Source organism: Aphelocoma coerulescens, chromosome 1, assembly GCF_041296385.1.
Source record: "Aphelocoma coerulescens isolate FSJ_1873_10779 chromosome 1, UR_Acoe_1.0, whole genome shotgun sequence".
Classification (NCBI taxonomy): Eukaryota; Metazoa; Chordata; class Aves; order Passeriformes; family Corvidae; genus Aphelocoma; species Aphelocoma coerulescens.
Window position 1 is genome coordinate 79,715,990 of NC_091013.1, and position 12,148 is coordinate 79,728,137.

At 37.5% G+C, this 12,148-nt stretch overlaps 1 protein-coding gene across 1 annotated transcript in view; it reads right to left on the reverse strand.

The window, feature by feature from the left end:
* Positions 1-7,453: 7,453 nt before the first annotated feature.
* DYNC2H1 (dynein cytoplasmic 2 heavy chain 1) overlaps positions 7,454-12,148 on the reverse strand; it is a 156,919-nt gene continuing 152,224 nt past the window's right edge. Inside the window, exons 88-89 of the mRNA XM_069014810.1 lie at positions 11,920-12,036; positions 7,454-8,028 (exon numbers count right to left, since the gene is read on the reverse strand). Coding sequence (XP_068870911.1) covers positions 7,870-8,028; positions 11,920-12,036 — 276 coding nt within the window. The 3' untranslated portion in view covers positions 7,454-7,869. The remainder of the gene's footprint in view (positions 8,029-11,919; positions 12,037-12,148) is intronic.

Genomic DNA, 12,148 nt, shown 5'->3' on the forward strand with positions numbered 1-12,148 from the left:
CCAGTAAGGCAACATTGTGCTGGAGTTCTTTGAGTTTCTTTAGGACTCTTGGATGAGGACCTAATAACTTATTTCTTACAAGTATTTTCTAGTTTCTTCTCAAACATTTTATTTTGACAGGTCAGTTTAAAATGATCCCTAAAGCTCACCCCTTATTTAAAAAACACAGAGCGAGATGTCAGTATGGGAACCACACTCAGCTTCTCTGAAATGAATTTTGATGTAAAGAATTTAGGTTTGTGTTGTGGTTTTGCCTTCCCTGCGTACTCTTTTTGCACTTCCTCTAATAACCAAATACTCCCCTTGGCAGGCATCTTGCTTCTGAAGTATTCAGAACATTTATTTTTGGTTTTATGCCTTAAGTGAGGTTCCTCTAAATTGTTTTTGTCTTGCTGTATTATGGTTTAACATTTCATTCATCCATTTATTCTGTGAACTGCTTCATTTTCCATTGACTAACCCCTGAACTTGCTGATAGCTTATGAGGCAGCAGTAAAACTGAAGGACTTGCAGGTCATTTCTATATGGAGCACAAAGTAGAAAGAGCAAAATTACATTATTTTCTTACTGTAATTTATACACTGTGCTTGAAATGATGAACATGTAACTAATCCACCAGACAGAGGCAGAGTGTATTTCAGATTGGAGGGGACACTGTGAGGTCCCCAATAGCAGAGTCAGCTCTGAGGTCAGAAAGCACTGGTCAGGGTTTTATCCAGTCCAATTTTCAATACTTCCAAGCATGGTGACTGAACAACCTCTCTGGGAAACCTGTGCTTGACTGTCTTCAGGGGGAAAAGATTTTTCCCTGTATGCAGTTATCTTGTGTCCCCTGTCCTCCTGCCACAATATTTGATAACCTCCGTGTAGGTAATGGCAAGCTGCCAATAAGTCCCTCCCAGTAAAAGCTGCCTCTTATCCAGGCTGAACAAGGCCTGGACAAGTTCCTTAAGCCTCTTCCCATAAGGCATGTGCTCCAGCACCTTGACCATCTTGGGTAACTATCTCAAGTTCTCCAATGTCTTGCTTGGACTTTCTCCAGTACGTCCATGTCTCTCCACCATGGAGCCCAGCACCGGGCCAGAATGCCAGATGTGTGTCACCAATACTGTGCAGGGAAGGATCACCTTCCTCAGCCTGCTGGCCTGATGCAGAGCAGGAGGCTGCTGGCCTTCCGTGCTGCAAGGGCACCCTTCTCCTCACTGTTCCTTCTTCCTATGCAGGTACTGAAGATGCACAGAAACAGCTGCACACAGGCCAGAGTGGTCAGTCAGTGCCTTTTCCACTTGCGCAAACCAGGCATCTTGAAGGAACGAGAAGTCCACTTGCTGAATCACTTACTTCTATAAAGAACTACATCATAACTAACTAGAAGCATTTGTTTACATTGTAGCTGCTTGTTCAGCATTGCTATAAGAAATTTCCTTTGGAATGGACTGTTGATGCCATGTTGTACAAATTGTCCTACCTCCCAAATCCCCCTAAGCCCCCTGTGCCAGTCTCTCACCAGGGTCTAGCCCACAGTACCACCTAGTGGGAGATGCTGATATGACCGTGCCCATCCCAAAAACGCTGGGAAGACATTGTCATTTCTTCCCGATCTCAGCAGGGAGAGAAAAGTGTATGAAAATCCCCTTAGGTGTGGCAATAGTACCATGTGGGATTGCATGAGGAGAACTCACCTTGCCAGGGGCTGAGACGAGTCAGCTCTGACGATGAAATTGCCTATCTGAAACACTTCATAAGCAGGATTACTAGTTACTTTTTCCAAGGCTGATCTGTTGAGAAGATCCATATCTGCTGCTCTGAAAAATTAAGTGGATCTAACACTGGGGGAAAATGATAAAGAATACATCTAAGACTTCTTCTAAAGAGAGCTGGGACAGCTTGCTGCCTCCTGAGATGCAAAGCCAGTAGCAACTCTGACACTTCTGTAGAAACTGCTCCCACTTAGAGTACACAGATCTGACATCCACCTAGGGCATCTGCTCGCTGCAGTTCAGGCAACTTCCTTTACAGGATCACCAAGTAGGAATGAACACCACACAGGGTACTTACTTACAGGATACTTACACAGGGTACTTACATGTCCTCAAATGACATGTGCTCTCAATTTTTGTGTTGGAACAACACACTGCAATGCAGATGGCTTTGATGAGAAGTAGAATAGCAGCATATTCTAACACAGGGTGAATACCCAAGTGCTTGCATTGACTAGCCTGTCATACCTACACAGCCATTCTAGAATTGGCGTGTGCAAAGATTTCTGGATATTCTATCGTGATTGTTTATGTGCTATAATCAAGCCAAATTAATTCAAGTTTAAAATAGAAGGAAATAGCCACCTCAGTTTCCACAAAGATCATATCCTAAGAATTATTCCTGAGGCCAACTGCAGCCCATATTAAGAGTAATATTATAAAGCAGTCCAAAGAAGTAACACCAATTTTGCTCCTTGATTTTCTAAAACAGGCCAGTGAAAAGTCTTTCTGTTTGCAGCAAACATATAGAAAGTGAAAAAACCCTCTTCTGTTGCTTTCTAGGTATCTTACATAAAGGTCATGAGAATCAGAAGTAAGACATCTAGATCTTAAAGACTGGCATTTCTTAAAACACATTCATTTGGTGAGCTCTGCTGTAAGGAGCTTCAGTATCTGAAATGTAAAGCAGATCCAGGAGATGGGGCTGAGCTACGCAGCCTCACTCGTTGGAGGCCATGAGCTGAGGTGAAGGACAATGGCCTCTCAGGCATATGGAAAGCTTCTGATCTGTGAAGAACTCCAGTGCACTGATGAAGCTGCACACCTTCAGAGGAGAACACAGCGTAAGAACTCACAGAGGCTGAGCTTGGTTTCTCAAATGTGACCTGCTCTTTATTGGTCTTGAGACTCTCCCACATGTCGTTTCTTATTTGCACCTTTCATTTTCAAAGGATTAAAAATGTAAAAATTAAAGGGAATTAAAAATATCTATTTTTACTATGTAAAACTATTTTTTTACTATTTTACTATGTAAAACTTCATATGGAAATTTCTAGCCCTGGTAAAGGCTGCACATTTGTAGTGGTTTGGTCTAAAATACTCATTTTTATTATGGTAACCAATATTAAGTATAATTTATGCAAACCCATTTTTGTTGATGAAAGACAGTCTATCATATTAATAAGTCATATAATTCATATTTGATGCTTTTGAGCATGGAGTTCAGGTTATTACTCCTTCAGTATATTACTCCAACAATATAGCTGTTTGGGGACAAATTACTGCTCGTCTGAGTATTGGTCTCTGAAAGCTGAAATAAAGAAACAGAGGGGAAAGACAATTTACATCACCAGTTCTATTTATACTCAGCATAACTTGCATAACTTGCCTTTCACTGCTGCATTTGGATTTTTATGAAATGCTAAAATTTTTCTGGAAAAAATCCTAAGTCAACTTGACTTAGCACTAAAACATGTGAGGTATTCTATCAACATCCTAAGTCTTGTTTCTGAAAGACTGTTTACCTCAAATAGCAAAAAGTGAGTCTGACTCTTCAACAAAAGTATATTCTTCTGTTTTGGCACACAGCACACTCTGTGACATTAGACTTGCAGTGAATTTGATAAATGCACCAAACAGCATATCTTCCAGTGAATGACAGCACCAATATCTCACAGAAAACTGACTGCTATAAGTGTAAAAGAAACTGTTCCTTTTTAAATTTAAAATAAATGCATTTGCAAAAAAAAAAAACTTGTATTTTAAAAACATTCAGATATTACTGCATAATCTTCATTTTTTCAAAGGTTTTGTTATTTGTTTAAGGTTTTTTCACTTTGCATTTTGTCACTTTGATTTCACTTTGATAACAATTTGCACTAACTGAAGATATGCCTTTCTCAAGTCTTCAGAAGAGAGTGTTTAGAGAGTAGCAATGTGTGTTTTCTAAGATCTCTTTACATATCTCTTTTTAGTCTTACAAGTTCCTATACCCTTGAAACTGAATAGCAGAACAGACTCTTTCAAACCCTGGTCCAACCATTAAGGCATTTCTGATGTTTTTATTTCTTGTGTTTCCTGATTCATACTTCTCAATGGCCTATGCATGCAATACAGCCGCACTTTGGTGGTAATAAAAACTCTACAGTTCTGTTTTTACTGCCAAAAATATAATTCCTATGATCTAGAGTAGCAGTTACCCATAGTATCTTTCATTTAGATTACAACATTGGGTGGAAAGAAAGCACATTGTACATTGCAAGCAGACAATACATATCAAGAATACATGATAAGTAATTTTTTTTTCCTCTTTAGGTCATCTGGGAGCCATCTAAAACATGAGGGTTATAACTCCAGTTATGAGAAGCAAAGATTAGTGAATCACTTAAACAAAATAAGTACCAAACATACTGCTTAATATACTGTGAGTGTAATATACAGCTCCCAAGGTTTGAGGGTCTTTTTGTGATGGTAATATTACATAATTAAAAATCTACTCGATTTCAAGCTGAAAAATTAGCTTCACATTTAAATCAGTTTATTGTCCTGTGCTAAAAAATAAAGACATCAAAGACACCTAGGAAGAGAGAGCCTTTCACATCTGTAACCAAGATCAGTCTCAGTGGGCTCAACAGGACCTCTGTCCAAATAAAAACATAACTCAATGCTCCAGTTATAGCTAAACATTAAGAAGGTTGGGGTTTTTTTGTATCATTCAGGGACAGTCTTAGAAAGAGCAGAAGCAAACAGACAGTTCTAGTAATGTGAAAGGGCTCCAAACTGAGAGGACAACCAAACAAAATGAGATTTAATCAAGCTGGCTAAGAGAAGGCTCTGACAGAAATGCATGAATGCATGTCCTGGGAGCAAAACTCCTGATGCTGTGAGGTGAGAAATATTCCACAGTTGTAAATCCATGCCAGTAGTGGATGATAGAAGAGGTAACAAACCTCCAGAGATAGGCCAGTTCTGAGGGGTTAGGATACAGACAAGTCATCAGTAAGAAACTGAATCAGTTCCTGACCCTGAAATAGAAATACGGTGTGATAGGTCTGGAGGAGTCCATTTTATATCTATTCTTTGTGATAGCATCAATATCTGTTGTCTTGGGGTGACTTTATGATGTGTATCCCATGTCACTGCCCTATGCCCAGAAATTAACTTTGTGCCTTTCTATGCCTTTAAACTGAGCCTGAGAGGGGGAAGGAAAAAAAACTGAGCAAAACTTTCTCAAAGCAGTTTGCAGCTTGTTCAAGGTCACACAGAGATAGAAACTTTTTTTTTCCAGCTGCGGCAGGGGAGTGAGGAAGCACCCGGCTTGCTTCTTTCCCCGTTAGCTTTTGGCCAGTTGTTCAGTTTCTTTTTCTCCAGAGGGAGACTGAGAGTTGAACTTTGCTTTTCCTTCCCTGGAATTTCAGATTTTCTCCCTTTTCCACTGGACTACTTCAACATCAGAGCACATCAGGAGGACTTTCCACTGAGCACAGAGGGCCTGGCCCTGGGCCAAGCCCCAGCTCCAAGGAGACCAAAGGGAGGACTCGAACACTTTCCCAGGTTTTTTTCTCCACAGTGAGAGATTTTATTATTTAGCATTATTTTCCTTTTCCTGTGTGTTTGGTAAATAAATAGTTTTTATCTCTTTCACTTTCCTTTGAGGAAAATTCATTTTTCCCGAACCTGGTGGGGGACAGTGGTTGTGCCTTTTCTCAGAGGATATATTTCTAAATGTGGCCAACACATTTAGAACATCTGTTTATTAGTAGGATGAGTAAAACTAAATATATAGCAAGAGGAGACTTGAAAAGAGAGACTTTAAATAACAATCGTACTTCTCTTGGCAATATGGAAGGCATTTTGAAGCTTACAATGAGGAGAGAAAAAAAATTTAAAAAACAAAACATGAAAATCCTCACAATATTCTACTAATGATTCACTTCAGGGTTTCTACCACTCACTACAGTAGATTTTTACTTCCCATTACAAGCAAGATTGGTCATCAAAGCCACCTACTACATCTCTGGTCTTTACTTTCTGTGCAAGGTAGGTGAAAATAAGATGTATTATTTTCCAGACATATTTGCCCTAACAGGCAAAACAGCCTGAACAGCTGAGTATCTCTATATTTCTCTACCTGCCTACAAAAGAGAAGCCGGAATTCATAAGAGCCAGTAGATCCCTCAGTTTTGAGAGATAGGAAAGCTGAAATCCAGTCTAGGTTATGAAAATGTTGGATCCAAAAGGGAAAGTTGCAGCATGTTCTTTACATGTGCCTATGGGAATTAAAAGCATGCCCTCTGCAAGACTTTTCTTCTCCCAGAAAGTCCAGTATGGCAGAATATTTTCTCTGGACAAGTCACCCTCTAAAAACCACACTGAGCTTGTACATAGATTTACACAAGTGCTTTTGTTCTGATGGAGATTGCAATTTTTTCCCCCAAATTTTCTTCAGACACAATTTATTTCCAAATTTGCTACCTTTTTACTCTTCAGTGAATCAGAGTGAAATATATACAGGAAGATGAGGCAATTATCTGAAAAATATTAAGTAAGTATATTCTGCTTTTAGATAGTATTCAATTTTAAAAATGTACGTTCAATGTATCAAATTATTTTAGGACAGCTTTTAATTAGAAGAACAACTAAAATGGAAAACTTTCCACAGAGACAAAAGATGAGAAAAGAAAAACACTTTCTTCAGGAAGTTGACCTGGAGAAAAGGCCAGTCTTTTCTCTGCTTTCTTTCTCTCTCCCTCAAACCATCAATGAAAAATATCAGGAAAGTGAAATATAGTCTTAATTTAAATACTACTTGAAAATGAAGATAAAATCTATCAGGTATCTCAGAGCCAAACCATCTATTTTGTTTCCCAAACAATCCAAGAAAGTGCTATTTTGCCTTTGGCTTTTAAAAATATCTTCACGAGGTGTGTAGTTCCAGTTAAAAATTAGACACTTTCAACTGTTACGTTGAGACATCAGTAATGCTGCTTCCTGCTGGATTTTGGGATTTTGTCCAATTGCACTCCAATGCTGTGACAGCATCCCATGATACATCATGAAACAGTGAAATCAAACTTGGGTATCCTGCACTAAGAACAAGATTCCAGGTGTTCCTCACGTCACCAAAAGCACTATTATACCCCTCTGTTATTCATTTAACAACTGGATGGAGATCTCTTTTTTTTTGTCTAAGGAAGTGTTTGGCTATTGTGGGCCTTTATGTGCACATTTTTACGTGAATTTAGTACAGTTTCATTATTTTTTTTTCAGTAACTTTTAGATAATCACCATGATAGTAGTCTAACTTTGTAACACCACATGAATTTGTAACTCCGCATGAAGTTAGTGGAAGTCCTATTATTTACTACTTATACAAAGAAATATAATTACAAGTGAAACATCATTAAAAGAGACTGAAACATTTATCCTGACTCTTATCCTCAAGTAAAAAATTAAAGTTCAGTTACAAAAGGTAAGTTTTATAGTTTTATTTTATTAAATATCAGAGGAATATGAATAACAGTTCCAAAAGAATAATGAAAAAAAACAATCAAAGGAAAAAATGCTGACTTTCAATTTATATTCAGTATTTCTGGGCAAACCAGAAGAGATTTCAGCAAGTTCAAGAAGAAATACAACACATTACAATCTAAAGAAATGTCCCAAATTAGCAGTCTGCTGAATAGTGCCATGTTAATTTTTACAGTATGCCACAAAGATACACTGAAGTTCTATCAAGTAGAATTGAATATATCTTAAAAAAATAAACAGGAATTAATAAACCATTGCTTTAAAAATATAAAAGCAATTAATCTAAAGTTCTCTTTTAGTAAGTAAGAAATTACATGTTTAAATGTCTCTTAACTTCATGAGTTAGCACAGTTTCAGATTACTGATTTTTTAAAAACAAAGCAGCACCACATTGAATCCACTGGTCCTGGTTTCCTCCACAAGGTACATCAATATTTGTCACCACACGGTCTCTCTCCATGCTAGTGTAGACTGGTAAAGATATACATTCTTCTGGAGAATATGGGCCACATGCATCCTGTCAACAAACAAGCACTTAGTTATCACCTAAAAAGGCAACAAAACATGAGAAAGCAATAATCTCCACTGGCATGGTATCTAAAGCTAAGATACAGTTTGGACACTGCAGTCTTGGGCAAGAAAGTCTGCATTCAGGCCACTAAGGAGAAGGATTACCAAGGAAGCAGAGATTTCAGAAAAATTGCTCACTCCGTAACTCAAACACCAGGAAGTACATAACAGGGTGATCCTATGAACTAGGTATAAAAACCTTCCTTCAGCTAAAACCCTCCCAAAAATTACATGCCAAAAGTGTCTGCAAACCGGGGCAAGGGAAGTGCTGAACAGTTTCCTGCAGGGAGAAAGCTGCTCAGGAGCCCCTGTGCTGAAGTGCAGTGAGCAGCTGTCCTGGCAGGCTGGAGTCCTGTGGTGGCTGTGCCCTTGGCAGACCCTACTGCCCCCTCCATCCCTGCTGCAAACCCTTGCCCTCCTCCTGGGGCACAGCCCCTGGTGTGATCCGAGATACCTGCAAGCATCATACTGCAGGAACTACAATCCAAAAAATCTTACCCCACACATTCCAGGGTACTTTATGGAACTGCTCCTCTCTGCTGTCTGTACACAAACTGCCTTGGTTGCAGTTTGCTTTTAGGGCTTTGCATGGGGCATTGTCTGTATGTGTGACCCCAGAACAGACCTCAAAGACTCAGTCTAGACTTCCTACAGCATTTAATTTCAACCCATAATATATTTAGTTACTGCAAATAATTCAGGGTTTGATTCAACTGATATATATTAAGCATCACACTCAAAATGTCCCTTCCTGTCAACAGGAAAATGTCAGAAGATTTTCACAAACCAAATAACAAAGCAGCACACTTGTCAGAAAAGAATTTAAAATAAAAATGAGTGTCATTTTAACTCAGATCACATCAAATGTGGCTTAGTGATGCTCCAGTATTAGAAAATGACTAAAAACGGGAAAAAGGAAACATGCAAACAATAACTGTCTCCAGCACTTTGCCTTGCATGTCAAGTGTAAAACCCTTACTGAAGAATTTTATTTGTCCCTTTTGAAAATCAACTTCTCAGTCTTTTGGACATCAGTGTTTAAATCCTTGCAGAAGATCGATGTGCAGCAATATTTGTATAGAGTAACTTAATAATCAGGAACTCAGCTGTCTCAGAAGGATTGTACTTACCCCATTTATCCCTTGGCTAACACTACTGAAGAAGACAAAATACTAGCCAGTCTGAGAGTAAAATGTTAATCAGAGAATTTAAGTTTTTCCAAAGCTGGGAGCCAGGAGCTGGCCAGTTTGCCTTTAAAGACCTTTTTTTACACTTTGTAGGGACAAAATATTCTTGTGCCTTTCTCAATCCCACTGATGTTTTAAGGAATTACATTATTGGTGGGTTGAAGCCATTCTGTGGAAGTCTTTTTGAATCACAAATCCTTATGTCCTTGGCTTAAGTACAATTCAAAAATTCTTTGTCAGACTGCATCACACACAGTTCCTTCCCCTTTAGTGACGCGCTTCACAGCATGGGATCTATCAGTGGATTAAAACTGGCAAGGACCTTCACAGTTTAATGAGAATAAGCATCATGTTAGCAGCTCAAAATATTGTTTTGAGCACTGCAGCATTTTGAGGGGAAATCCTGTAGGCTACTTTAAGTTTGGTTGAAAATTACTTCAAAGCATTACATTATAAATAGATTTTTGCTCACTAGATTTCAAAAGATGTATTTATGAAGAAATGAAAAAAAATTCAAAACCTAAGAATCCTAAGAAAATATGTTCAATTTTATGCACTCTTCTCCTAAGGAGAGGTAATGAAATTAAGGGAGATGCATGATATCCCATTTTGCTTTGGTTTCTGAGCACAGTATTTGATTATAGTCAATTTTTACAGTGATGCTCACAGCAAAAGAACTCAAGGGTAGACCAATTCAGAAAAACTCTCCTTAGAGAGACTTTGTTTTTAAAATCTGGGCAGTTGACAAGTTATGGCCTGTGTTTTATGAGAATTGTATTTTTTTCCAACACAAAGATGTCAGTTGCTACTCATTTCAAATATAAGTACATTTGAGAAAGTTGAATTCATGGATAATTGAAGAATCTAATTTTTTAATTTTATAGATAAAGATCTCTGCTGATTTCACATATTACTTCTGGATCCTACCTTTGGAGTTTAAAAAATACAGTCTTATTCAGAAAAGTACTAAAAAATTTGTTCTATTTCTAACACAAGATGAATATTTTTCAAAACAATGGGAAGACTACTTACAATTCTCATTTTCAATGTGTTTCCTCTTGGTGTTACCATGGAAAATCACATATATTGCTATCCTCCACCATCCACCACTGAGCCAATATATTTGAATGTCTGGCAATTCTGTATTTATCCCATGCACCACCTCTCAAGTAAATTAGAAATCTGTTTATTTATCTGAAAAAACCAAACCCTGTAAATACTGAAGAACTGGAAAATCTTTCACTGGTCAGCTTTGTAAGAGGTTTTGTGATGTTTTCATTTTCTGTCCTTTTTTTAAAATTTTCACTATTTTCTTTCCTAACCAAGCTGGGAGCAATGGTGCAGATGGTGTCTAGCATTTACTTCTGTGTTCAACGTCTAAATCTGTTGACCTTTACACTTCTAATGCTGTACTGTAATAGAATGCTATATTTCCACTGCTGGAAATAACAATGAGAGAAAAAAAAAATTGGCATACAGCAGTGTGTTAGCAATGGAGCTCCTTGCACAATATCTATCACAATATACAACAAAGGTCATCATTGCCATAATTTATCATAATTAATAAACTCAATTCTAACTGAAATTTCAACTTTTTTTGGTCCAGTGAAATTTTCTCTCTAACAGTTTTCTAACTAAACATGGCTTTCTTTAGTGATAACTCTGCTGAGTTATGTGGCTTGCCAAATAATAATCTCCTACAGTTAATGAATTTATCTGCCTGGTGAGTTAATTTCTACAGGACAGGATAAAAGTTGACATTTTTCTCCATATATATATATATATATATATATACACTGCTAATTTTATTTATTGTGATAAAGATGCAGGGAGAAAGCTGTGCCTGGTCCTATTTCTCACTTTCTACATTTCCACTTGTTTTTTGTTGTGGTTTTTTATGTCCACGTGCATGGGTGTACATGGGATTCTCCTCACTTGTCTCTCCCCGAGTTAGCAGTCTAGGTTGTCTCTAGAGTCATGCCTAGACAGATTTATCCCAGCTACCTTCTGATGGCATGGGCTTCCTAAATGTAGGTGGGATGAATTCTAAAATAAGCAATTTTTTAGTTAAAAGACACATCCTTGAATATATTCTACGTGACTTCTTGAGTTATTTATCAGTGACTGCTAGGATAATTGGAGGGCAGAAGCAGTAACAGTTTTTACTCTTTGGATTACTTTGCTCTCATCTGAAAATCTGCAAGCACTGGCATTTTTTAAATTAGTTTAACTAGGGGAAAGGCTTTCTTTGCTTACAGCTCACATCATATTCTCTATTTTTTTATTGCCGTTGTATTTACTTTAATATTTAAAATGCAAAGAAAATATATTCTAGGAAAGAACTCTTAAACACATGTATACATTTACTAGATACAGGTTTGGAAATATGCTGATGTTTTTAAAAGACAAATAAAAAAATGTATGACTGAAATAAAACCCTTGCCTTCATCTAAGCAATATAAGCAAAAGAATATTAACAAAATTATAACAATTTCTGTCTTAAATAAAGTAACTGTTTTTCCTAGTAAAGACTGGGATTTTTATTTTGAAATGGAAGGAAAACAGGTCAGCAACATCATAATGAAAAGCTAGTACACAGAAAAAATCAAATTATGGGTCTTGAAAGTTTAGGGCTTTTAATAATTTAGTACCTGTGGAATCCAGGCCATGTAACAAGGGAGAACCGATGACACACTGGGAGAATCATGCAGATTTTCTGAAAGTCGATTTCCATCGAAATGACAACCTTCCAGTTGTAAGCCACTGATCTGCCATGGAAATACAAAATATTCAAACATAAATAATAGACTTAATATGCCAATAATGATTACACTGTGCTTTAATAAATGATGAACCTTGTTACTGTGACCAAATTTTTAA